General features: G+C 44.4%; 3 protein-coding genes across 13 annotated transcripts in view; 1 reads left to right on the top strand and 2 right to left on the bottom strand.

Annotated features, from left to right (window-relative positions):
• The window catches only part of LOC125948607 (serine/threonine-protein phosphatase PP1-beta catalytic subunit), a 29013-nt gene extending 6527 nt beyond the window's left edge, over positions 1–22486 (bottom strand). The window contains exons 1-4 of one of the 8 annotated variants that reach the window (XM_049674849.1): positions 22336–22469; positions 22157–22195; positions 20713–21248; positions 6117–6197 (exon numbers count right to left, since the gene is read on the bottom strand). In XM_049674849.1, the coding sequence (XP_049530806.1) occupies positions 6117–6197; positions 20713–20764 (133 nt within the window). In that variant the 5' untranslated portion in view covers positions 20765–21248; positions 22157–22195; positions 22336–22469. The other 7 variants (XM_049674847.1, XM_049674845.1, XM_049674848.1 and 4 more) reach the window with 7 other exon arrangements.
• Positions 22487–23130: 644 nt separating this feature from the next.
• LOC125948544 (zinc finger protein 708-like) lies at positions 23131–25781 on the top strand. Its single transcript, XM_049674733.1, has 3 exons — positions 23131–23373; positions 23447–23565; positions 23639–25781. The coding sequence occupies exons 1-3, from the start codon at positions 23227–23229 to the stop codon at positions 25485–25487; spliced, it is 2115 nt and encodes a 704-aa protein (XP_049530690.1). The 5' UTR covers positions 23131–23226; the 3' UTR covers positions 25488–25781.
• Positions 25782–26247: 466 nt separating this feature from the next.
• Positions 26248–27500, bottom strand: part of LOC125948555 (choline-phosphate cytidylyltransferase A-like) — a 15227-nt gene continuing 13974 nt past the window's right edge. For all 4 annotated transcript variants that reach the window (XM_049674750.1, XM_049674748.1, XM_049674747.1 and 1 more), the window contains exon 5: positions 26248–27500. This exon is cut by the window's right edge and continues 1535 nt beyond it. The gene's annotated coding sequence lies outside the window, so the exon portion shown is untranslated.

Raw genomic sequence — 27500 nt, 5'->3', positions numbered from 1 at the left:
ACACACACATACACACCATGGAAGTGTGTTACATGGTATAATTACACATGGCTATGCCTCTACTACCTCGAACAGGCACCGAGTCAACTAGAGAGTGAAGTCATGACGCTAAATTTAATATTATTAGCCCGTGCCACAGAGCGATCTACTATGAGACTGCAATGCGAAATGCAATACACGGAAAAACAAATCCCCAAACTGACGGATCATAGTGAATGTCTGATAATGCGACACTATGCACAACTGAATGCATCACCATTTGGTTAGTTCCGCTTTAATTTAAGTACCAACTATAAGCAGTACTACAATATGAAACACATCTTTCAGTGAGCAATCATGTGATAGATAAGGGGCGGCGAGCGTTTTCAAAGCTGATTTTAATTGATCGCAATTGAAGCACAGAAACACCCTCGCTAAATATACGTAAGATGTCGGAGGAGCAAGTTACTAGGGAAGGGATTGATCTTTAAACAGCTCGAATACAACGGGTGATGCCCGATCAAGCTGAGCGCGTCGACGATACGTTTCTTTTCAACGAAACGCCAAGTAGCGTCACTGTTGCTTTGTGGCGCACGAGCTTCACTAGCGTGCTCCCTCAATTGCTTGTTAGTGCTGCTGCCATGCTTCGAAGCCACCGATAATTTCTTCAAATACATGAACAAGTGCCAGCTGGTTAGGTAAAAGGAAAATCTATATATCCAATTCAAGCTATAAAACTATAACGTCACCCCGTCAACCATCAAGCGACAAATCATGAACAATCCACCCACGGAAGCTCGTCACCTTGCTTCTGTTACGTGACGCATACTGCTAGTTAGTACGCCATGTAAGGTGATCCATGATTACAAACTGAAACAGTTTAAGTTTTAACGTCGCTCTTGCATCCGGGCACACACCAGTTGTGTTTATCCATGAAAAGATGTTTAAAATTGCTTCAATTCGGGGTTAATCCGAGTACCATATAAAGAGCACGCCTTGGGTTGACATGTGAGATAATTATCGAGATTCATCTCCATTAAATAGGACATCAGCTCACCGCTTGATTGGTTTCGTCGCCATACATCCGCGTTCCGTCACGCCAGGACCCGGGGCCTAGCACAGGCCATATTTTCACATAGTCCAACGCTTATTTGATATTTATTGATAGAAATTGAACCATCAATCCGATGGCTGATTGGATCACCATGTGATTGTGGAATTGAAATCCATCAACCACAACGCAGCCGCGCTGCCGGATCCGCCAATCCACACACCTCCGGTGTGTCATCTGGTTACCAAACGACCGTGATTGTGCGGCTCCATCGATCAGTCCCCTACTGTCGGGAAGTCAAGGGACGCGACGGGGCACTAATACTAAATCGTAAATGGTTTTGAATAAATAACCCCAAACCGGACACCAGAACTTGTGGGTGGGTGGATGGCAAGAAGAAGGTACAGGTACTCTCCTCCTCCCGTGGCTGGCGATCGAACCGTCAGCATAGCAACCGCTCTGTCTGACCCTGAGACAACGCGAATGTGGAATTGTGCACATGAATTCGTTTGGCGTGCAAAGTATGGCTGCACCATCGGACTGAGGCATACTCGGGGGATGTAGATGCATGCTTCAGATAAACAAAGGGTGAGGTTGGGCTGAGGTTCGCGCTGGCGACGGTTGGGTGAGCACCATGAACTTCAACTTGACGAATTGCGAGCACCATGGAGCCGCCGTTACGCCACATTGCGACAACACTACCGAAGCCATTCCACCACACTGCTAGCTTCCCTCTCTTTGGAAGCAGCATTCTCTTCCTGATAATTGGGTGCAAGGGTGCCGGACAAGCTTTGGTAAAAAAAAAACAAAAAAAATAAAGCGAAGACAACTGAACCGTGAAACTGACGGGGTTCCCTTCACCTCCCGCGCCTGCTGCACGTCCGCTGACAACTGATCACGTGGATTGGATGATCCGCAGCAGGGAGATGGTGCACGCGCGCGAGCGCACCCGGGTTGCTCGCCGACAGTGCCGTGTGACTTGGTGTGCCATTACCGTACAACCGTAGCATGCCAGTTACGGTTCGTTAGCATAGAAATGGAATTGTGATTTACACTCTGGGCTCACACGCAGCTCCACCGCCGCCGGCATCGCAAACCATGAACACATCTTGTGTTCAAGCTAAGCTAAAACCAAAGAAACAGTAAAGTAAAATGGGATCCCTGCCCACGATCCATCATCGACTACAGACAAAACGAGGCACAAAAGATGAGCATGATGAAAAACTTTTATGCCTCGCGGCGAAAATTATATGTGGCAATATCCTCGATTACCTTTTGGCTCTAAGAGGCGCACAAAGGAAATGAAAAAGTGATTGTACAAGTGTTACTGCCCACTACTAAAGATAATGCCTAATGCTTTTGCCCGATTACGGCTTGAAGATGGATCTCCAAGAGGACATGCCATGATGAATATCGGACATTCAGGATGTGTGCTGCGATAATGGCGTTTTCGTTCCATGGGTCCCACTTTATTTCCCAAGCGACCTGCACCAGTCTTCAGCATGAGCCACCTAGCACCACATCCCCTGTAACCTACATTACCATGCAGCTGACCCGATTAGTGTCACCACGTTACTAGCTAACGTTGCGCCGGTATACTGACCTGAAATGGAATGAAGGAAAAAGAGAAAAAGGAAGGACATTAGATGATCCGCTTTTACCAGGCATGCGTTTCAACTCAAGCAAGTACAACACTCAACGTGCGGTCCAGTGGAGAAAACCTCAGACCACAAAGACAGATGCTATTCATTCAAAATACGAACACTACCTGTAAGATATTAACATCCAAACGGCAGCGTTTGGCAACCATTACGAAGAAGTCGAGCAGAAAAGGTATAAAAGGGGTGGCAACAAAACACCGTCGAGCAAATAATTAATAGTAGCTGTTAGAGGCATTTCGTGACAGAGCGATTTAGAATGACTACACTAAAACCCCTACAGATCAGATCCTGCAGATCGTGGATCTTTAGCGATCGCAAATCGCAATAGATTTCGCATCCAGAACGACAACACCAAGTGACACTTTCTATTCAGGGGAAAAACGATTAGTCATTGGTTATTCTTTGGCTTACAGGAAATTAGTAACCAACGGGAAATAATTCACTAACCACAGGCGAAATAGAAAAGAGATAAAAAATTAAACAAAAAGTCAGCTTAAAAGTGATATAATACCAAACACGAATTTTACATTCTACCGTCTGCCATTTATCGCCCCTAACAATGAATACGAAAAGACAAAGGTTACATTGAAATGCTGAATATCTAATCAATTCCACCAAAGGAACATCAAGCATAGTTATCGGCAGAATTGATAACAGCAATGACTAACCACAAAGATACAAAAACAACCTTCTTTCTTCCAGCAATAAGACGATTTCATTTCAATGGAGACGCCTAGTCTTCCATCTTTTGTTTCGCGTTTAGGATAAGGTTTAGCGAAAGCATTTTTAACCTTCCCCCAAACCTCCATTAAAACTGAGCATAACTTACAGAGGATGCATTGTTCCATGGGAAACGGTTGAACAACTTTAACCTTTCCAGCAACGAACAACGGCAACGAGTTTCTCTTTTCTTCGTTTCACAATCAATCATGCTCGGTTGACCCACGACGACCGCCCGACACACGACTCCGTCATGGCCCGTTGGCATTATTGAGCATTGTTCCTGCTAGTCAGTTTGGTGTAAGAAACCAACGATAAGAGAAGTTCACAACGAATGCGGGTTCTCACTTTGGCGTTTTCTCGCCTCGTATGATACCGATCATCATCATCATCAGCATCATATCATGCCCGCATAATACACAATTGATCGAGATGATGAAAGCTTCCAGAAAACATTTCTTCATCCAGAAAATTATGGATTATGGTGAATATGAATAGATTTTACAACTTTGCAGTAAGCGTATGCTTTGATGTGTTTCTGATTCCGCTGTCAGAGTTCAATTGTTAATATACAAGATACCATTTGTTGCTATATAGCACCGTTGTTACTATGTAGCATTAGTTGCATTCGTGAAGATTCCAACGTAAGGTTCGAACTTTACTGTATTCTGGCACTTCACAACGACACAGAACGGGTATTACAACATCAACCCGGACTCGCTAATAGACCGAATTTAACAGAAGATAAATGGTCACTTACATATTTTGTACGTTTTTGCATCTTTCATTGGTGAGTCACTGACGTGTACATAGATCGTATTCACTCTCGATGAGAGCTATGGATCATCATCCATCACTATAATATACATAAAGATGTTTACGACCGCGTGAAATGCGCTAACAACATGTTTATCATCACACTACAAAGGACAACGGCACTCCGGCGATAATAACTGTATATGATCGTGCTCAGTATCGTGCTCTCTCTCGGGTTCTCACTCTCGTTCAGGCCGAATTTACATTGAAGTAATAAAGCATCTGGCCTCTAACCTTATCAGTCAATCCGGTCGCTCAATTAAGCCGTAAACCGCAACAACAATAATAATATCTCATAAATTACTATCTAGCGTAACCTTTCCTTGGCAGACGTCAGCTCATGACGTCCGCCCGTGAGTTTACTTATGGTAATGACATTGATGACTGAATTACCCCATCATCGTCACGAAACCTTTCGTCACCCTCTTCAGCTATTCGGATGGGCATTGATCAAACAGCGAATCAAATAGGCCAATCAAGCTGGAAGCTTATGACCTTGCACAACCCAGAACAGAGGGAGGGAAGGGTTTGTTGATCGAGGTGAGTATTCGCAAAATTTGGAATACAACTACGAACGAATTCGTAACGCAAATAAAAAAAAACTTATTCAGTGCTCAAAGGAAAACCAACGCTTTACTGAATAAAAAAAAACACCGATCTGGCGTTCGCTCAACAAGAAAAACGTCTATAGAAGCTTAATTCTAAAAGTACCCTTGCAACCAACACAAACGGAAAGACTAGTGTTTGGAAATATCATTTATCATTTAATACCTATGCATAGGCAAGAAGGTCAGGTTAGTAACCCTGATTCCCTGATTGTACCACACAACACTGAATGATACACGCTCAGGGAGCAACAGTCTACGGCAAATCAATTATGAATAGTGCACGAAACACCATAAGCCGTAACACGCCCGATTGAATCGATTAGAAACTACGTAGTAAAGGATACTATCGTAAAGGAAATCGTGAAATCATCAGGACCACACCACCCTAAAACGACATCCGATTGGTTGAAGAAAATTGATGACAACCAAAAGCCATCAACTAATATTCATTGAATTCCTGCTCATTTCGTTCTTCAACACTTTGTTTATAAATTAAAAGGCTGTTTGGAAGCATTCAGAAGTGTAGACAAAACTAAACTTCAGTAATACGATAAATGTCAGTATCAAGTTATGTACAAACACAGTTTGGCATGTGAGATCACAGATTCGATTGGTTTCTAATGAACTAATTGCAAGGGAGCCTACGCCTAAGAGTGAGAGATTTAACCTAAAATGGCATATCACCTAGCGATAGAATACGAACACATTGAAAACGCAGGCAACAAGAGACTTACGCTATATAACCGAATATTATCATAAATCTGGCAGAAAGTATCAAGAAGAAGGAATAGGGCGACGTACGGGGGAAATAAGGTGTAAAAAAAAAACAACAAACAACAGAACCGAACAAATCGTGTTTAGCGACAGGAAAGCTAATATTCAACACAACTCTCACTAGTAGCATATGCAAACGCAAGAAATAAACGCAAGACCGAACCGAATATTAGATGATACGAATTCCGGCCATCCCGGTGCCACACATGGTTTCACGAGTAATGCAACAGTTGAAGAAAAAAAAACCCAAACACGATACCAAACTAGACGAGTACATGGTAGACGAAGGCATAAACAAAACAAACGTCAAAAACATAGGCAATACGCGACACGAACAAAGTATCTATAGTAAACCAACGCATCCACAGTTTGGATGCACTACAGGCACTAAACAGGGGGTTGAGGAAAACCGGTACGCAAACGAAAAACAAACGATAAGGGACAACGAAAAAGCAAAAAACAAACAAGAAAGAAAACTAGCCACTGCGTGTAGACCATTCGAAATACCCATAAAGTCGTGCGAGAAGATTTCTTTCAGTTTGCCCTTTTTCCGAGATTCCTGTGCTTGCTGTTGCTGCAGTTTGTGTGCTGTGTGGCGGAGCGAGCAGTGATGGGTGCATGGGGACCGCAGCACACGACGGGAGGTTCGTTGTGAGCCAGCAGCGGTAGACGACGGCAGGGATGATGCGTGCGTGCCCAAACCAGAAGCCCAGAAGCCCAGAGGTGCGTTGACAGAGACCAAAGCAAAGACCAAGGTAGGTGGTAAGTGCGGGCGTGGGAAGACAAGAAGAAGATAAACAATAGAAACATAACCACACACACACACACGTGCGAATATCGATGAAGGATGGGGAAATTCATTTCCGGCATATTCGTTTCGTGACAAATGAGACACACACGTGTCCGCAGCGCGGCAGCATCCCCACGACAGCGATCACGCGTGAGAACGAAACGACACGGTAGAATAAGTAAATGCGGACGGAATCAGAAGGGTGGGAAGAGGGGCACCATGAGAGTAAAAAACCCGTTTGTTTATTTGTTTGTTAGTAGATGTCATTGTTGTTGTTGTTGTTGTTGTTGTTGTAGCGTGTGTTAGTTGTTGTGCGAATGCGGCGCACCCGGCGATTCGCGTTCGAGTCGAGTTGTGCAGTGTCGTGTTGTTAGGAGCGCGTTGGCGCAGAATTGAGCGATAGTAAGTTTAAGAAATGTATCCACGGTAGAGAAGCACGAAGCAGCAGGAAACAAAGAAAGAGAAGAAAAGAAAAGAAAGGATAAATTAAGCGAAGAGCCAAAATTTATCAATAAGTCATTATGTCACATGTATTTAGAGCAAAGGGCGACAATGTGGGACGACGCATAACCAGTGGGTTTTTTTTTTTTAATTTTTCATTATGAAAACGATGATTTCATTATTGATAGACTCAATAATAGCATGCATCAATACTAGGCGCCATTGTTTCCCTTTAGTGGGCCTTTTCGGCATGAGCGATTTGAGTTTCAAAGGAAATAATGTACCAACAATGATGCTATCTTTGAAATGTATGAAAATTTTGCATAACAGAAGTGAAAGAACGAGTTTTTACTGGAGTAGTCGCATTAGCAGGTTTGGATGTTGGAAGGTATTCGGTCCTTGAGCGCTATCAGTTTGGCGCTACTACTTGTAAATAATTAAATATTAAACAGATTGCAATTCAATGAGGAAAAAATCAGAAAGTCCACTGTGTGTTGCTAATACAAATTTATCAATTCTCAACTGCATGACGAACCTCAAGGTGAAACACATCTCATCCGACAGCATTCCTCCACAAAAATAGAATAATAATTTCCTACGTTCAGGCGCATAAAACCACAACTTTTGTCATCTTGTGTTGAGTCTATTTGAGGCATGTGAAAGTTGTATTACTATTCCCACTAATCGTGATAATCAGTTTTTGACAATTTCAAAAGAGACCCCCATGGATTACGATTGATAAAGATGGCGATCATACCGTGGAATTCAATTTTCGCCGTGGAGTTGATGTGACGTCTGCCCGGTAATCATACTATCTATGTGCAATAGCAGCAACACCAGTAACAGTAGCACCAGAACTAGATTACAGTTTGGAACGAGATATCAAACGGCGGATTGGCCATTGAACACCCCTCATCCTCGAGCAGAAGTTGTCTAGTGCCATGAAGTTGTCTAGTGGCCCATCGGTCTCGCGCCGTGAAATGGAAATTACATTTACACTCTAATTGCACAGCACAAATTGAGCCAGCAAGCCAATTTCCCGTTTGCTAGCACCCTTACCCTCACGACACGCGGCCCCCGGCGCTGCTCTTTCTATTTCATTTTCGATTTTTGCCGATGGCGCTCAAACGCCGGGGCATCTTTTTGTGCGGTGAACGCACCACGCCCTCTCTCTCTTTCTCTACTTGCGACAGCGAATTCACTGTACCCGTGAGCAGGCAACCCCATAGAAACCAACCGCAGACTATTTCTCAACCCATTTTTTTTTAACAACATCGCTGGCAGCGCTTGTCTATCAAATATCCGTCCACCAAATGATGAAATGATGCTAAATGGGTTCCCGGCGCAAGATGGCCCAAGGTTAACGCTGAGGAGGATACCTCGGATCGACGCCGTTGTGATTATGGTTGTGACAGAGTTCAGGTACAGCAGTACTCCGTGCTGGCATCGAAAATTGAATTGAAAGAGGGTAACGAAACCAGCTCCCCGGGCCCTCGTGATCCCAGGGCATCTTCCCAAGCGAATTTTCCCTCTAAAAAAACTTTGTAGCTTTTCGTACCATCCCGGTAAAATTCGTGGTTGCGCATGGCCGGCTCGTGGTGGTCGGGCTTCCGAGCTGCTGAAGGCAAAAGGTGTCTTCACGCCTGTAACGACCTTCTCTCTACCGGCGATGACATAACATCCTGCCACATTATAGCTCACCAATTCGCTCCGTTGGCCCAGAGCGGTTTGCTCGTGAAATGAAACCGGAACCCGATCGTTTACCGCCACCGAGCCGGGTCGTGATAAACATGTAACACCGCGCTGGGCTCGCAGACGGTAACTTCCTGCCCTGGGTGGCCATTTTGTCAAATCTAAAGACGAAACACGGTGTCTAAGGTAATAGCCAAACGTGATTCTAACGTCGACGTCAAGCACAACAGATGGCAACTCTCCTGTTATGGCATCATATTTCAGCCATCCATTATGCTATTGTTACGCTGATCTTTGTTTGACACGTTTATGGTGTGTCATTCTGTACAATTTAGATTCGCAACATTTTCCAAGCAGTCCTTACGCGATCCACGCAATACACTCGCAGATAATATTCCTGAAGCCTCTACCTGGCGCAAGTGACAGACATGTCTTATTCTAAAACATTATAATAGCCTCATTATCATCATTATCATCATTACGCAAACATTAACGCCAAAAGTGAGATTATATGGTCTCATATCATGGACATCATTTCGTTTGTCTGAAAATTTCTCTGCTATACAACAACGTTATACACAATCATTTGAGTGTATTCATTCAATATGAAGGACGGTATTGCTACTAAGGACGATCGTAATCATGTTAATCGTAAGGACGAAGACTTAAGATTAACATTTACACGGAAAATACACCTTTGGCAAAACCAATGAAACTCATCCTATCCAGTAGTAGACACGACAGTCACGTGTAACCCACATTAGCCTCGAATGATTGTAGCTACTATCCGCATTCACACAATGGCAGCGTCCAGTCCAGAATACTGGATCGTATGTATAATAAACATACATGCGTGTATTGGGCTAGTTTTGTTTAGCACAACACACTCGCACCGGCCGCGATATGTTCGTGCGAAGCACGTGCTGGTTCATTGGAAGAACGCGCTGAGCGGCACTGCAGCTCGCCAAAGGGTTTTTGCATACTTTATTCGCGGTTTTACATGCTCATCGTCGTGACCAGTTTGGATGTGGAGCCGCGTGCCTCTAATCGATGGATTTCAAAACACACCTCAATCAATAAGCAGCAACGAGGCGCCCGCGCATGCCAAACGCCTCTTGACTCCCTCACCCAAATCGTTTCCTTATCCCTTGCTTTGTGCGGTAGTGCAGTTACAACAGTTAACAATCGGTTTTCGGTTCCACAAGTGCTAGACGTTACTTCGGTGCACATCCGAGGCGAGGAAGTCTGGGCACGATACAGCCAACCGGCATCCAACTAATCATCATGGCGACCGACCCCACGCACACAACTGTGCTCAGACCCATTAATTTAGTTTCAGTCTATTAGCCTTTGGCTACACATCACTTCCATGTTGTGTGCTAATAATTAGCACGAGAATCGCAATCACACCATCACGCTCTCGTTTCACGCAATCTAGCAAACCCCGAGTTTGTTCAATGTGGTTATTAATGTTTAGCATGGATTGAGTGTTGCTGCATGCTTAACATATTAAATTTCTTTTAGTTTAAGTTACTGTTTCCAATCAACATGTTAATAAACATTGGCAAGAAATTATTACAATTTATGCAACAAATATTTGAGTGGGTTACAAAAACAAGAGTAAGGGCTGATAAGTAATGATTAAACTATCCAGAATTGAGTGAAACATAATTTAACATTCAGTAAAATTGTTTTCATTCCTAGAGAACAAGACGATTACGTGTATCTTAGAAGTTAGAACAAGAACAAAGATTACAAAGAAAATATAGTGTACCAACACGTGTAGCATCCCAAATAGGGAGTCAGAGTCCTAGGTACTTGCTAAACCTTGATTTCTGTTACATTAAAATGATATTTTTATGTAACTAAATAAAAAAAAACCCACAGTCCAGACCACAACTGTTTACCATAGGAGCCACGGGTCAATTAGATTATCAGTTTAAAAAAAATAACACATTTACACATTCAACGTGTTAGCCACAATGCCGCTCATTTGTTGTTAGTTACTTGACATACGATATCAATTTTGATTGGATGCGTTTGAAGGCGGTGACGTATTATCGATCATTGCACCAAGAGGATAGTATAAATAAAAAATAAATATCAAGGCAAGCATTAAACTATATAACAGCGCAATAAATCGCGCTTCAACACGATTCATTTACCGCAGCCGCAGCGCATTAAATTTAGCTTACGACCAATATCCGTAACAAACGAATCCATGGATAATTTATCCTTTAGCCAATAATACGAAAATAATATTTTTTGCCATACTCATCTTTGAAGACGCTCTAATCTAAGCCGAATCAACAAATTAAATGAGACGCTCTAGAACGCATGTTGTTATGGAAGAATTGACAATCATTGGCCAATCCATGTACAGCTTTCGCCAGAACCGTAAATCAATCCACTATGTTGCAGTTTCATACGCTTAAATCAACCTTACAGGTCGATTTTCAGATGATATTGATGCAAATTGTCTAGCACGATTTTGATGAGGAGCATATCTTTAGGATACCAGTGTCTAGCAGAACCTTCGGTAAAAAATTGGTTGTTTGTCCGTGAATATCCAACCTTGGATATCCACGGACCCCACAGGGTGCAACAAAATAGCGCGGTTCAAGGTTTCGCTGAACAACCGATGTTAAAGATGAATGGCGTGTGCATTCTGCAGTAACACACGCTAACCATAAATCACTGCCTAACGATGATCGTTCTGTCATAAACAGTTTTCGGCAGGAGCAATTTCAATGCTGTTGAGCCTTGACGGTACTTCGGTGGCAATTGAAGGTGAAATGGAAACCACCCATTGCCAGAAGTAATTCTACAGCTCTAACACAAGGTCCTTAGAGCTAAGAATAAATAAAACCCAACCCAAACGTCCTAGAAAAATGTAAACGTTGTTCAGACAACATTTGTACCAATATTTCGGCTTGGTTGGAATGGAAGTTCTTGAACTTCTGCAATAAGCAAACAAACTAAAAAACGTATTTTTTTTGCTTTAAAAACAACAAGAAAAAAAATAAAATAATTTTGGTTAATAACATTTGCTAGAACCATGTGTATGACACGTGCCAGGGGTACAACCAAGCTCATTTGCAGTGCAAACAAGTCGGCATGCATGTATTAAAAGTCCGAAAAGTCATTGACAACTTGCCAATTTTGTGCAAGGGCGTCCACAGGTCAGACAGGAAAAGTAAAACCATTATAGCTAAGCCATAAACGTTCCTCTGCTCTCCAGCGACGCAGAATGCATCAGAAAACCGTTCTCTAGAAGTTTTTCGAAATAAATTGATTCCTAAGCGACCCGCCGCTGCTTTCGACAGCTGTCTACAAGCTGCTAAATTACTTAGTTTATTAGATTCATTATTTAATCGCCGTTGAAGGAATGAAATTTTCAATTGAATTACATCACATCGTTCCGGTTGCTAGCATACGTATGTCGTGACGGAATGAAGTGAAGGTGAATAACAGCAAAACAAGTTTCAAACTATGCTACTACCCCATCACCCATCCGGGATACTCAGCGCTACGTTGCTGTACGAACAGCAGTTTCACAGACGAGTTCAAGAACACAACTGGACAGAAGACCGACAACCAAGTTCGAAAGTAATTATCTACCTTTCATAACTTTTTATCAGTTCTTGCCAAACTCTGCCCGGAGACAGTGCAGCGTCGATACAGATCGCCAAAACTGCGGACTCGCGCCAGCTTCGTTTACATTTAAATATCATGCATATTTACGAGACTAGCAGGAATTCACCAAGTTTTTTTTTAAATAGTACTAAGTGAATAATCATAAAATCCATAATCATAGAACATCACAGAAGTTAGTTTGATTTGAATAGCGACATTTGGACATTGCATTTTTATTTCAAGCAAGCAATTTTGAAACAACAATGAACTTTCAATTTGCAAAACAAGTATTCTCTGTGATTCAAATCTCAAGTTTTCGCCAAACGAAATACTGTATCTATGACTTTCACAGCTAATGACAAAAGCTTTTAGTGAAAAGTGGAAACTGTGAATATACACGCAACCGGCTTGATAAGGAAACAAGTCACGCCCTTTTAGGTCACGCATGAAAAGGTAGGACCTTGGAAGTTGGATGTTTCACCCGCTACGCACGCTCATGAATTAATGATTGGAAATACGAACCCAAGCCGGCGCCCAACTGGATGAAGACAGTAGAGGTGTCTTTGAAGCTGAAACATTTTAAACAACAAACCCACGCTCGAGAAGCTAGTCCTGAGGAAATCATTTACGACAGTTTTCCATTCGATGGCAATGGCGAAAAGACGATGCGAAGCGCCCTTGCCTTTATCAGTCGTCGTCAGCATCGGAGACAACTCAAATCAATACAACTAACCAGCCGGTGTCCACGCGTCTGTCGCTCTTTCTTAAGGAAGCCATTGTAAAGTGTGAAAAACGTGAATTCGAGAACTCTAGCAACCTCCTGCTAGTGAGGTGATGGTTGTTGATTATTCCAAAGTATACGACAATTGCACAAGGAGAAGTGCACTCACACACAGACATACATAACATCATTTCTTTCTTAATAGATGACGTAGCGAGTGCACGCATTTGCTTGTGCTTTGAAAATACTTGTTTTTCTTCGATTGAATGGCGACCGGAGACAAAAAGCTGGAAACTGAATCGAGGAGTATGGCGGAAAATGGAACAACGCCACAGTGCCAACTTCCATGTTCAAGAGGCTTCCTCATGCCGCCGATCCTCATTGACCCGGCAGCACTATAGAAAGGACGGAAGCCGAACGGTCACCAGCCAGTAGCAGCAGCAGAAGCGACAGCAGCACCATCGCCTGCCCCACGCGGTCATAACGCTCACGTGCTGGTGCCTCTTGTGACGAACTATCGATTTTCTCAATCGCTGATAAACAACACAGAGGAGGTTTTCCTCACTGGCTACCAGACTAGTGCTTCGGTCGGATGGAAGTTTTCCGACTCTTCGGAACGGTAGATAACGCTCACCGGCTAGTGGTGGTACTGCACACGAGGTAAAGCAACCCTAGGTCATCCAAGGTCTTCACCGAAAGGATGCACAGGGTCGGTGGGAAGGCGACGGGGTGTGTCACTTGGTATTTTAAATTGCATTAGCAAGCGCGTGCAGGGAGCGAGCATCCGTAGTGTTGGCGTGATTCAAAGCATTATGCGGAACCTCCGTCACTGCCGTGAATGTTATTGATGCAGCCGGAACCGTCGCCTACTTTGCAACTAGTTTAACATCCGTTTTTGGTGGATTTGTAACAAAGATTGCAGCGACGGGGCACTATGGTGAAAATATTCATTAATCTCATTTCGATACCAACACAGAACACTATGTTATGAAATATCCATAAACAACACAGAACGGTTGATCGATAGAAAACTGTTGAATGTTGTCTCGTAAGGTGAACTAGATTTACCTAAAACTGGCCCAACCGTCTCGTTTCAGTTCATGTCAAGGACAATTCCTATCGGGAACACCGTCGGTAGCTTATGCTAATTCAACCGGAAGAGAGAAGGAAAGAGAGAGAGAGGAAGAAAATCGGCGGCAGTCCAACCAACGCTCGGAGGGTCGCTGTGTAAGAGGTTTATTTGGGATATGGGCCGAAGAGGGCGCCCCCCCCCCTCCCCTCCCCTCCTCATCCGGGCCACGCGATGGTGGCAATGTGTGGTGTTGACCTCATTCTTTCGGCCAGCTTATCGACGATAGCAAAAAGCGATTATGCAGCCAGAACCACGACCAACAGGGAACTGAGGCTAAAGTAAACGTGGATAATGGCCAAAGTATTTCAATATTTCATTGCCACTTGGCTTGTGCTGGATCACCCTACCCTCTCGGCTAGCCGGCCTGTGCACACGTTACCTCATTAGTGCAAAGTACTCGAAGGAAAGCAGAAGGATTTATTTCTTTACAGAGAACCGGCAGGCAGCTTTGAATATCTCATCGTAACCAAGACCAAGCTGTAGTGACCGATGCACTGAACATGAAGAAAATGTTTTTACCTACTCATTTCTGAGATTTTTTTTAACGAAAATTAAAGATTTAACGATTTTGAAGAATGTTTTTAAGCACGTAATCTGGCGTCGCTCTACATTTCCTGCACGGGATTAGGACTCTGGCAAAGAAGTAAATCACTTAAGAGGTAAAAATAAACTCGAAAACATCAAGCAGTTCCCAGTCAGCAGTAGCGCTTGCGTACACTGGTTGCCGGCGCTTCGCCAGAAGACAGATAAGTGAAGCACGGCAAATGGATAAGAAGGAAGTGTCCCAATTCACCGAAACGTGCAAATTAAGTAGACGGTGGAGCAGCACGCAAATAAAACGTGAGTCAGTCATGCCAACGTCATTCACGCAAGGTCGGATAAACAAAGTCAGTCGCCAATAAATCCGAAATACTCCGGTGGTGGTGAGCGTTCATTTTAAATACGAGATATCTGGCGGAGCGTTCAGGTGTTGTCTTGAATAAGCATGTTACAGAACCGTAATCTAAACGCCTTACATCTACTTGTAAGGGACATCTAAATGTAAGGAACTTCCTTCTGGAACCCCGCTTAGTAATGATGGACAGCAATAGTAGTGATGTCGCTTTTGCACCTACCATGGATCACCAACGAAGGGTCCATGAGGCCAAGAGAATATGCTCAGAAAATGATAAGATATGAGATCTTACCACGGTCTTATCAGCACGCACCATGAGTCAAGGTTGTTGCTATCGCGCAGCAAAAGTTAACAAAGACGCGTGATGGGATTTTCTGTGCGAGCAGTAAATTGAGAAAACGTTTTGATCCAGTTTCTGGGAACACTTCCATGTAGATAAACGACAAATCATGTTTGACAAAAGTTTTGATTGCACAATTAATCATCTGAACTTCATTAACGGAATCAACCAACCCGCCGCCTTCACAGTTGTATGTGATTTGCCAGTTTTTGATTGCCGTAAATATTCAAATAATTATAAACCCTTCAAAAGAGCCCCACACAGCTGGTGCGGGGAATTGACAAAGCGGCATTCTATTTTTGAACCCGATTTGTTCTACTCACGGCATACTTTCAAGGCAACACGAACACACACACACACACGTCAGGAGTTCATGGTACGCATTCGTGGGTTCTAACAAATCGTCCAGACCTTCTGAAAACAACCGCCCCATACTAATGACGTGTGTCCCATCATAACATCCTATCCTAATGTACGCATGGCTCTCATCTTTATATCTTCTTCTCTCCCTGCACGCTTCTATTGCGGCTCTGTGGTCGAAAGTTCACAGTAATATTCATTAACCATCAGGCGTTCGTTGGTGCTTCGAAAACATGCTGCCACCATCGAGATGGGTGATCGTTAACGAAGAAAAACCTGCCACATGCTGGTCGTCACACCGTCGGTTTCGAAGGAGTTAAAAATAGAACATCACGACCGTCCACCGATCGACCGACATCGTACCCATTTCGCATATTGCAAGTACGAGGTAACGGCAAGAACTCTACAAACTTCCACTGGAAACAAAGCTTAGTCGATCAAAGATACGTGTGTGGGTATCTACGCCGGTACCACGCACACCAGATCATCAGAGTTGATAGAATATCTTGAAGATACCAGCATTTGGATTGATTTCCAAAGATAACTTTCATCTAGAGAATCTTTCAACCGCCTGTCTCGCAGAAGGAGATAATACTTGCCACGAGAAAGAGTACATGCAAGGTGCGCCCAGTAACATCACAAAACTGCCCAGTAACAGAGGCGAGAAGGTCCAGACACAGCGGACTGTGCTGGATTATTTATACTCACTGGATTTTTTTGAGGACAAAAATAGATCTTGCGGTTCGCTTCAAATCGTTTGCGCAAATCATACGATAACCACATTCGTCCGAGCAGCATCAACAGGGCAGCAATAACGTACCAAAACTACCCTCGGCGATGATGAAAAGGATAAATATTAAACAGCTCGTTATGTTATGTGAAATCGATTTCATTCATCGCGAGGTGTGAGCACGGTCACACGGTTCAGGAGGAAACAGTTTGATCAACAACTACCTTTCCTCAATTCCGATTTTCGTACCGGCGATATCTGCGGCCTCCTGCCGAAGGCCAGCTCTGACTGTTTCCATGGATCCAACCTGCTGAGAGCCGAGCGTAAATAACGCATCAATAGTTTGCGACACGACATAGGGGCATTGGATTGACTCTGACAGTACTAGTGAGTGCTGAGTGTGGAAGAAAAATCGTGGTTCTTGTCGTATTCTTATTTACATCCTTTGGAATATTATAGTAAAAATAGCTCACGTCGGTCACACCACGCACACCGACAACACGTCAAAAATATTGATCGGGAAAACCCGGACATGTGTCTGGATGCCAACCTTCACCTCCAAAACGGCCATGGGAAGCAGCCAGGATTCGTTAGAGGTTGGTTTTACTCACATTCCATTTCCATTCCTCCTCCTACGAAAACATGTAGAACAGGTACATCTCATTCGCTATCTTTGTTAAGTTTGAATAAGTGGCCAAACGCGAAGAAGGGTTTCAGTCATTCGCCTCCAGCCAAACGAAAGCGAGCTATTTTTAAACTATTGCTCACACACACTTTCGTCGTGGGTTTGCCCTTCATTTGCAAAACGCAATGGATGGATAAAGAATAAAAAAAAAAATGGCCCGCTTCAATATGCTATAGTATGCATCTCTGTTTTGGCTTAAGAACCCGTACCACCGATGATGTTGATCCGCTGTTCCGCATCGTACAAAGGAACGGCAGACACACACACACACACACACCCATTATTCATAAGACCGAGCCTATCCATGCTCCGGAAGCATTTTTGCTCGCATCAGAACGACGACGGCACACGACTAAGGGTTTTTAAATATTACCCCAGGATTTTGTTTTCTTTGTTCAGACCGCTGTCTGCTCTGGCTTGATTGTCATAAAATAAAAATACTCCCTATCCAGTGTTGACCTACATCTCCAACTCACGAAGGCAACACGGACGAATCTATTTTGCAACAATAAGGCATTAGAGATATAAAAAAGAAAAGTCTTCAACTTGATACGCAAAGGCCATCCGCGCAAGCACGGATAAGGTATGAGATGATCCGTTCTAAAATTGAGAACAGAACTCATCACATTGTGAGCCGAGTATTGAGGGGAGCCAGATATAAAAGATTCGTTTCCACTTGCATGGACTGCCCGTGGAAGACCGGGAAAAGAATCCTTCGCATATTCAACAAGAGATTCCGACAAAACACACAAACGACATGCCCGGTTGATGACTACGTGATAAGAAAGAATGCCACCATTGATGCCCAATGGGCATGTGTCTGCAGATATAACGTCGGAATGCATATCTTTTCACATAAAAAAATGTTTTGATTTATGCTAACGAGCGACTAGACCATTGTTAGACGAACGACAGCAGGACGGTTGAACGTTGTGAGAGAGATAACGAACGTTTGTCCTATACCATAGGAGAAACTCATCGTGTGTAGGCACATTCACTGAATGAAGACATGAGATCAGATGAAAATCATACTTCAGCTACAAAATTATGTGGCTGAGTTGACAATGTAGATTGTAATTGACAAAATTCTTTTTTCTGAAGGTTATTGTTGTTGGCAGAGCAAAGCGTTTGAAATGGAAAACAACAGTTAATAAAAACCTGAACAAATACAAATATACATTAGGCGAGCCACACAAAAGAATAGGCTATAAAGTGGTTCAAACCAAAGGTGAAGCCATCACAGAACTTTGGGAACTATCAAGCTTCCAAAAACATCCAAAACAAACGCTCATATGCCTACATACGATCCATCTAGATGTTGCTGGACGTGGACGATCCCCCGTGACAATGCCGGGGTGACCAAATGAGGAAAACTGGGAAGTTTCTTGCTATGGATCGACCCATCCATGGCCAGTGTGTCGATCCCAAAAAGAGCAAATGGTTAAACAAACAACGAATTAAAATGGCTAAACGAAATAAAAATGGGGTTTTTATTTTGACGCTACGCCTGTGGGAAGACACTGCCTAAGAAGCCGCGGAAGCATCTACCGCATTTGTGATCGAATCCGCGATAGAATGTGCCAAGTCCGCCTGGCTTCGGTCGGTTCGTCTTCCGTAGGATGTTTATGTACTTGCTATCGAGCTCTAGATGCAATTAAAAGAGCTTAACCATTGAATGACACCTATCGCCGCCTGCCTTAGATTGAACGATAGACAACAAGAGAAAACGAGGAGCGTATTAACTTCACCCACGGTCGCCGCTGATGTTTTTAAAGTATTGGACTGTCAACGATGGCGCTGAAAGACGTCTTGATAGGTACCAGATGTTAGATAGCTAGTCGAATGTGCCAAATGTACCGCTCTACTCCGAGATACATATGTAGCTCTCGAAGCATTTTCAAATGACAAACTTCTCCTCTTTCTCTACAGCGGTGCCAGCACTGAAGGATTGATGAGCTGAACAGGTCGACATGAAGAGAACGTGACGATGGTTGCACCCCAAGAGCATGGTAGATCTTCCATCACTGATCTTTCGGCTTAGACCAACATCTTCAGTAGTCTTTCCATTAATTGTTGACGTTGGCGCTCTATTCAGTGAATACAAAGTAGAGCAAACCAGATTTAATGGGAGTAGGTGGCAGAGAAGAAAAAAAAAGAGGAAAGACAATTCCAACGGAAATGGCAAAACATCTGAAACGGAAATACCACTGTGTATGCAGATGATGGCGAAGATTATACTCCTCGATCGGAACCATACAATCGGAAATTACCATAGAATGAGCGGCAGAAAAATCCCTACAAAAATCACGCGCGAAAGACGCGGGGACCGGTGGAACCCCGGGCCGAAGCAGGGGTGGCGAAAATCAGATCATCACCACCCATCCGCAGCTAGGCGGCTCAATAAATTGTTTAACCACCTTCGCACATTGCCGCGAGGGATTCCTTTTTTTCCATCTCTCGATGTTCTGTTTTTGGTATGCGCACAACAGTGGAGAGCGCGCCAGCTTCATTCATAGCTTCCCATTCCGGTCGGGGGAGGCGGAAGATGCACGTTCATCATCTGCTCTGTTTAGCTGCGGATACACATAACCGCGCAGCTAACGGGAATAGCGAAGGCGAATAGCGGCATCCAACAGCCGCGCGCCCTTGCGGCGGCTCTTTGCTTAGTTCTTAATTACATTTTTTCTCGCCTTCCATCTTTGGGTGTGTTTCACCGCAGTGGAGGCGTAAGAGGGTATATCTTCGGAACGGGATTTTATACATGACGTAACACGCGTTCATGCCACAACCGCACACAACGGCTGCCGCTGGCTACCCGCAGCTTTACAGCAGCCGGTCGGTAGCTCTGCTGTTGAAATTTCAAGCTATCATTATGATAACTATTGCTTTGCTGATAAGAACGAAAGATCAGCTTCGGTATGTGGTTTACATTTTTAATTAATAACCGTCGTTTCTAGCCGTACTTTAAAACAACTGAATATTATCTCTACAAAACAGTTTAACTCGTTGCCTGAATGATTCAATAGAGCGAAATCATATAGCCGGTATGATTTAAAGATCAGTAACCGCAAGATCGCAGCTGCAGAAGCTGATGCGGAAGTCTGGAACTATACCGCATTTGGAACCAAAGATAAAAGCTTACATGACGCACAAATTGCTACCAATCAATAGCACCGATGTGTGTATGTTGAAATGGTTTAGATCAAGTGTTATCCACATTTTATCTCTTAGTGGCGCCCATCACAACTCCCATTAAACGCAGAAACATCACGTTTCAGCGGCTTTTATCAACGTAACTTAGCGAAATCGTAGTAAACATAGCCAAACAAAAGTCAGGTGATATGATCGAATGTACATTCAACATGTACTTGTTGCACGTATGTATGTAACCGATGTATGTAACTGGTGATTGTGCCGGTACACGTGTTTTAAAAAAGCAATACAATGGTTCTTTTAACAAAAGAAAATATAATGATAAACTTGTAGGTTTCCTAGGTGATGGGGACACTCGCTGAAACACAGTCGATGAGAGAAGGTGAAAAAAAACATTTGGGATTCTATCTCTGGTGGTTCGGTGGGTGGTACGAGGGCCAATCGAGTGTATGTTTTGAATGAAGAGATCAAGAAGGAGGAATCTTCTAGCAGAGGAAAAGAGTGGCAGGCACTTTTAGGTCAACCTACCTTCTAGCAGCCGCTGTATCAGGTTGTCCACATCCAGCACGTGATCGACCATTTTATTGGCTGCGGTTGCTCCTAAAGCGACTCAATACCCGTTCGTCAAGTTTCCAAAAAAGCCGCTAATCACTCGCAAATGACTAGTTCGAGCGACTCGCTGACTCCCGGGGGTTTCGGATGCTACAGCGACCGTTGGGCCACCAGCAACCTCTCGATGCCGCGCAGTCACGATTTTTACGCCAAACTGTACATCCACTCCACTTTGATGGCCGAATCAGAATGTTTCACTTGAGCTACAGCCGTAGCTTGCTAGATTTTGGTTCACACTCTAACGCACTTTCTTGCACCAAAAGCCCCAAGGGAATCTTGCGCGCTTTCACTTTACCCGACTTTCACTTTGAACTATCTGGGGAGACAGCGGTATCCGTGGCAAATAGTAGAGGGCCGCCACACAAGACGGACATGAACTGCTGCATCCGATTTAGCCACTGTTTAGCTCTTTCTTAACTTTACTTCACTTATACCTCAGGATTTCTCTAGATCTGAAAAGGGTTAAAACTGTTTAATTTTATAGTTTCACACTCCGTCTTATATTTTCATGGTTCAACTGGAGCACCAACATCCTCTCAAGAAGAACAGTCCGATGAAGTTCTGTCTGCTGCCTCGAGAATAAACGGCAGTGCGCACGCGCGGATGATTTCGAATGCGCGCGCTCTCAACCAAGACGTGTTGTTGTTCCTGTTTTAAACACACAAATGCACGCACACACACACACATGCACGCACGTTTAAAACGCAAAAATACGCGTCTTTCCAGGTGTGATTCTTGTTTATTGAAGCTCACATAACGCTCGGTTAGCATAAACTCAGTTCCGTTTCGCAACACCCTACTCCCCGGCCCGCAAAGCACAATCAATAACCGGCCGCTTCCACAAACAGCATCAGCACCGGAATGCACACACCATCATCGGACAGGCCGCGTCGTACACGCAATAATCGCTGGTGCAACGGTTGTCGGACTGGTTGGAGGGCGGACAACGGTGGGGAAGCGCGCGCGCACCGTTTCCGATATTTTTGGCCGGCGGTTCGGGATCGGCTGGCGCCTTGAGCTCAAAATGGCACACGAAACGCCACGGAGAAGCACATCACACAACCTAAAATTATATCGCCCCCCGCATAAACCGACGGTACACTGTGGTAGGAGAGAGGGTGGCGGGGGAGGAGGTGGCGGAATACTGGGAAACACTCAACGAGATGCACCGGAGCGCGACCAAATTGCCAACACGTCCGTCCGACGGCCGAGCAAGATGCCTAAACTCTGGTCAAAGAATCTGGAAAGCCACGGGACCGCCCTCCTCCACCCGTGCACTTTCTTGGGTGTTTGGTGGCCGCGGCCGGATCCAGTTGCCGTCACGAACACTTCAGTTTTCCTATTCAAACAGATGGCTCACTTTTTTCGTGTGAAAATTCCTCCGTCCGCTAGCACACACCTGGGAAAATGAACGGAAAATGTTTTTCTCTGGCAGCAGGGTGTCGCCTTTGTCGGAGGACCGTGATGAGCGCGAGCTACTGCTCTCACCGAGGGGCACGATATGAAAACTCGCAGTAAAACCGGAGGAAATCTACTCACGTTCCCTATCGGCTTTGCACCGTTTTCAATCCACAATTTTTCACCTTTAGCTTATGCCGCGGATTTCCGTGTGTTTTTTCTGATCTTCGCGGCCGACCGTTTTCACGCAATAACTCGAGAATTTTGGTGAAAATTTGCCTTTTGCGTGAGCTACTGTGAGCAGAACCGGTTCTGAACCGATTCCGATTCACACACTTCAACCGATCCAAGTAACCCAAGCCGACTATTGAACCGGTTTAGGCACGATAGGGATAAAATTGTGCCGTTTTCTGCTCGACCAAAAACGAATCGAGCGGTCGAAGTGTGAGCACGGAATAAAGTTTGGTACGCTTTACTTCAGCTAAAGAGGAGATTTTATTACTTTTAAATTACGATAAAATTAGGTGCACTCGCTTCGGGTTGTCAATACCGATACGTGTTATTTCAAGGTGCCTATTCCCGTCAGGCGTTACTTGACGCCTCAGGCGTCAATTTTTTTGTTCACGGGGAATTGTCCAGTTCTCGGGGCGACCGGGTTGACCGGAGGGCACTGAAGTCAGTTTTTGAAAAGTCGAGTTAGGTACCAAAAACAAGAGTTAGGAACCAAAAACAAGAGTTAGGAACCAAAAACAAGAGTTAGGAACCAAAAACAAGAGTTAGGTACCAGTTAGGTACCAAAAACAAGAGTTAGGTACCAGTTAGGTACCAAAACAAGAGTTAGGTACGGGCACCAACAGTCGTCGCTGTAGCTACTTGTGTGGACGCACCCTAACTCTTCCCAACCGTTTTGCTGCAAAGCCGAGCAGTCGGGAGCACAAGTCGAGCGGTACCCCTGCTCCACAACAAAACGGAACGACGCGGTTGCGATAATTCGGTGTCCCAAGTCTTGTTTACAATTCAAAAATATTAAAAATGCCGCCAAAGGGGGCCGCCCCAATCCAGCTAAATAAGCGAACCTGCCGCCTGTGCCTGAATGACTGCCAGGAGCTGTTATCCTTGGAGTGTGCTCTCACACCCGAAGAACAGCAGAATATCATCTCCAAGTTTCTACAGATCGACGTGAGTACATCCAAAACCAAATAATAGGTTCCCAAAAACCACCGCTCTTATCAATCCTTGAACATCCTTTCAGCTGAAGGAAAACTCACCGTTCAGCAACGCTTGCCAGAACTGCGTGGACGAGGTGCGTCGGATAGAATACTGGAGGGAATTCTTTACGAGCAAGAATCGCATGTTCGATGTTCTTTGGACGTAAGTCACGGATCGCGCCACTGGCGGAACCACCTAAAACATACATCATTCCTTCCTTCCCTCTCACCCGTAGACAACACAAGCGGTTTCAAGGCAACAAAAAGCCGAAGCTCTTCAGAGAAGCGATCGTCAGGGATAAAAGAGTGATCGCGGATGGCTACATTATCGATCACATCGTGTTGGAGCAGAACGAGCTGTACATTGATCCGATGGAAGAGTTCGCAAAAGACGAAGAAGAGGACGATCAGGTTTTGGACGTCAAACAAGAGGTTACCGATCCGGAATCTTCACTTGCAAACGAGGAGCTGGTGTATGAGGAAGTTGCCGTAGAGGTCGAAGACATCGAAGATGGATCAATGCTCATGGCGGAGACGAAGCAACCAGCCGATGATATCGACGAAGAAGAAAGCATGGTGATAGAGGAAGGGGACGAAATCTTGATGGAAGAAGAAGATGAGGAGGAGGAGGAGATACTCGAGGAGCATATAGACGAGCAGCAGATAGGAAGGGAAGATTCGACGGCAGAGGAAACTGGGGAGGATGTTTGCCATAACGAAGCGGAAAGTGAGCAGATTGAGGAGAGCGGCAAGATCGAAGTTCTGGAAGTCAACGGTGGAGTATACGATAGGACGCTCCTCTGTTGCTATCTTTGCATGCAGGAGTATGACGACGCGGACCAGCTTAGTCAACACTTCCAAGAGGCACATCAGGATACGGTACCGTTTCACTGCGACAAATGCCTGTCCTATTTCTCCTCGATGGAGGACGTGAACCAGCATCTTGTCACGCATGTGTACCCGTTCGTGTGCCTCTACTGTCGGCAACAGTACAGTCACGAGGTACTGCTAGTGGAACACAACAAGACTTGCCATGCGTATCGCTGTCCGCACTGTTCGGCGGAATTCGAGATCATGGCCCAGCTGAATGCCCACAAGAAGGAACACGCAGCCATACTACGGCAATCGAACCGATGCAAAACCTGTGGCCGAACGTTTACGCAGCAGGGCAATCTGTTACGGCACGTACGGCTACGTTCCTGCGTAAAGCCGACACCGAAGATGGGGAAATCGAAATCGAGCAACCAAAAGGCCTCGTCGGAAGCTGCTAATAGTCTGCGTCCCATAAGGATCTTCCAGGAATTGTCTGCAGATAAAACATTGAAGGATATCGAGGAGATTCGCATGAAGAATGTGGTAGTTTGTCAGGTGTGTAGCCATCGGTTCGAGAGCAACAGCAATCTTGCGCGTCACATCGATCGTGAGCACGCTGAGTTCAAAATTCCGCTCTATAGCTGCGACGTTTGTCCCAAAAAGTTTACGGTCTTTGAAAAGTGTATCCGACACCGTGCATTTCATCGGCAGTCGAAGCCAAAGGAGAAGCCGGCGAAAAAGGAGGATTCCGACCGGAATTGTAAGCTGTGCGGCAAGGAGTTCCGCATCGAGTTCCAACTCCTGCGCCATCTGGCCGAAGAGCACATGCTGGCGCTGCAACTGTTCGAGTGTGATCAGTGCGATCGAAAGTTTTCCACCGAAACCAAGCTACGCAAGCATCTGTACAATAGCCACCGCGAGAACAAGACGCTCTACGTTTGCTCGCACTGTGGGCAGAAGTTCGAGAAGAAGCTCACTTTGAAGGACCACGAAACAAAGCATCTGGGCGAACCGGCGTACCGGTGTGAAATCTGCACCAAAACCTTCATCCACAAGCACAGTCTCGATCGGCATGCGCTCGTGCACAGCGATGCGAAGATGTTCGAGTGTGAATTTTGTCTGAAGCGCTTCAAGCGCAACACAACACTAGTAATACATCGCAGGATACATACTGGGGAAAAGCCCTACTCCTGCGATACGTGCGATCTACGTTTCATCGATTCCAGCACCCTCATCAAGCACCGGCAGCGATCGCATTCCAAAACCGAATGAGAGCCACCGGTTACCGGGCTGCCCTACGAAGATTAAGGCAAATAGTGTATTTTCGTTTCTGCCTCCAGATAAGCTGTAATCCGACTCTTTTTTTCATAACTGATAAATTGCGTAATGAAGCTTTGTTTTCTTTACGACCATAAAAATACCGTTGAAGTCTAGGCATACGATTAACCTTGAATAAAACTGAGAAAAATATTTAACACAAGTTTTGATGCATTTGCGCAATGCATTTCAGTTCCTAGAGCTCCATCCGCTCCTATTGGTTTCTTGAGCGAATAAACCATCTTGTATTTTCTCTCCTTATTTGCTTCCTCTAAAACTTCTGACTTCCTTTCTATCTTCTGCAGCGATTATTCATTACGTAATCTATATGACCGTAAGTTACTCCATTTGCGGATACCCACATGACTTTCGTTTCAAGATTTCATAGAACACCACTACTCCTCGTTATTGTTTAGTCCTTGCTCATCAGAAACCGGCCATGAAAACCGTGTTCGTACTGCAGGGTTTTGACCTGCTGGCGCGTCTCAAAGCAAACGTTCAGCATTAAGAATTCGCTGAATTAGTTTTCGTACCGACTATTACCGTACCGTTTTCGTATTTCGCAGCGACTGGTTTATGACCGGTATTAATTGATACTATAAAGAAGGGAATAATAACTCCAAAACATTCTGAAATGATTACTAAAACTCTACCTTAAGTATCTTATCAGATCTACAGTAGGTAGCAGCTGATGGTCGCCTTGTAGATCAGGTGGCTTTCTGAGTTTTTCGGATTGTTGGCCCCGAGGAATACAGATATCTTCTTCGTCATTTAAAACGCTTTCCCGTGACGAAACTTGCAACTTGAATGTACCTTTATTCATTTAAGTTCGTTATGTTTAAATGAGAATGCTTTATGTTGATTTTATGTTAACTTTCCTCGCACCCTAACGAAGAACATTTCGGGATAAGCAGAGCAAGAGTTGGTACACTCTACCGCGACAAGTAGTTAGAGTGGGGTGGGGGGAAGTTCTATAGTTTAGTCTACCTTCATGGTTCTTTATGTCTATTTAGTTCCAGCCTAAACGTTCTCATGTGCTCGTTGCTGCCCATTATCTTTTATGCTTTAGATTTAACATTGAATCAAACCACCAGAAGGCAAAACAAAACCGCCTAAAGCATACAAAACGTTTCCTTCTCCATAGCTTATCCCTCGTGAACATCACGCTGCCATTCATTCTTAAATGCGCATTACGTACTAGCCAACAATTTCAGTCGCCAGGCTAAAGCTACAATTCTGGCAGGGAGCCCCCTACCAAAAAATATTTACCCCTAGTTGTCCTTTAGATAACAGCGGGAGGCATTTCGCTAACATACTTCATGCTTCCTCTCACCAGACGATGACAGTTAACAGAGATACACAGTAGTTCATTGCGTACTTACGAACTCTTCATATCGCAGACTGTAACACATCCGACTAAACTGTTGGGATTATTATCACGCGACTCATCCAAAGCATTAGAAACAAACTAACCATAAATACCAACCATGGGCGTTCCGTAAGCAAATTTAACGGAGATAGAGTGGTACTCAGTGTTTGCAATTCAGGAAATGCTAACGAAACAAGGAACTAAATTTCTGAATTATGTCGCAAAAAATAGCAAGAGAATTGGCTACCTTTTATCACATTTCTCACCTCTCCATCAGTAGAGCGTGCATTACGGGCAGAGTTTACTTCGCGTGTTTCAACGTGGCGTATTTATTTTCAGAATCTCATCTTACCATACCGGATTTTTCGAGGATAGCAGAATGGTTAACCCAACGCATTCCACAATCGAATAAACCATTGCAAATGTAGTACGCACAAAACCCATGGAAATAAGATGGAAAACTATTTAAGATAGGATATACCGAAACGCTTTCCCCGTTTCATTCAATTCTTAATCATTCTACTATCGTGTTTGCACCCATTATTTCATTTCCACAGTGAGCTCTAACCAGCGATCAAGCCGATGGCGACAACACGCAA

This window comes from Anopheles darlingi, chromosome 2 (assembly GCF_943734745.1).
Source record: "Anopheles darlingi chromosome 2, idAnoDarlMG_H_01, whole genome shotgun sequence".
Lineage (NCBI taxonomy): Eukaryota > Metazoa > Arthropoda > Insecta > Diptera > Culicidae > Anopheles > Anopheles darlingi.
This window is presented reverse-complemented; position numbering and strand designations above follow the sequence as displayed.

What these genes read in the sequence shown, in the direction of transcription:
- LOC125948544 (XM_049674733.1), top strand. Translation starts at nt 23,227, where the DNA reads ATGCCGCCAAAGGGGGCCGCCCCAATCCAGCTAAATAAGCGAACCTGC. An exon ending in CCAAGTTTCTACAGATCGAC is followed by an intron (nt 23,374 to 23,446) that starts GTGAGTACATCC and finishes ACATCCTTTCAG; the next exon opens with CTGAAGGAAAACTCACCGTT. An exon ending in ATGTTCGATGTTCTTTGGAC is followed by an intron (nt 23,566 to 23,638) that starts GTAAGTCACGGA and finishes TCTCACCCGTAG; the next exon opens with ACAACACAAGCGGTTTCAAG.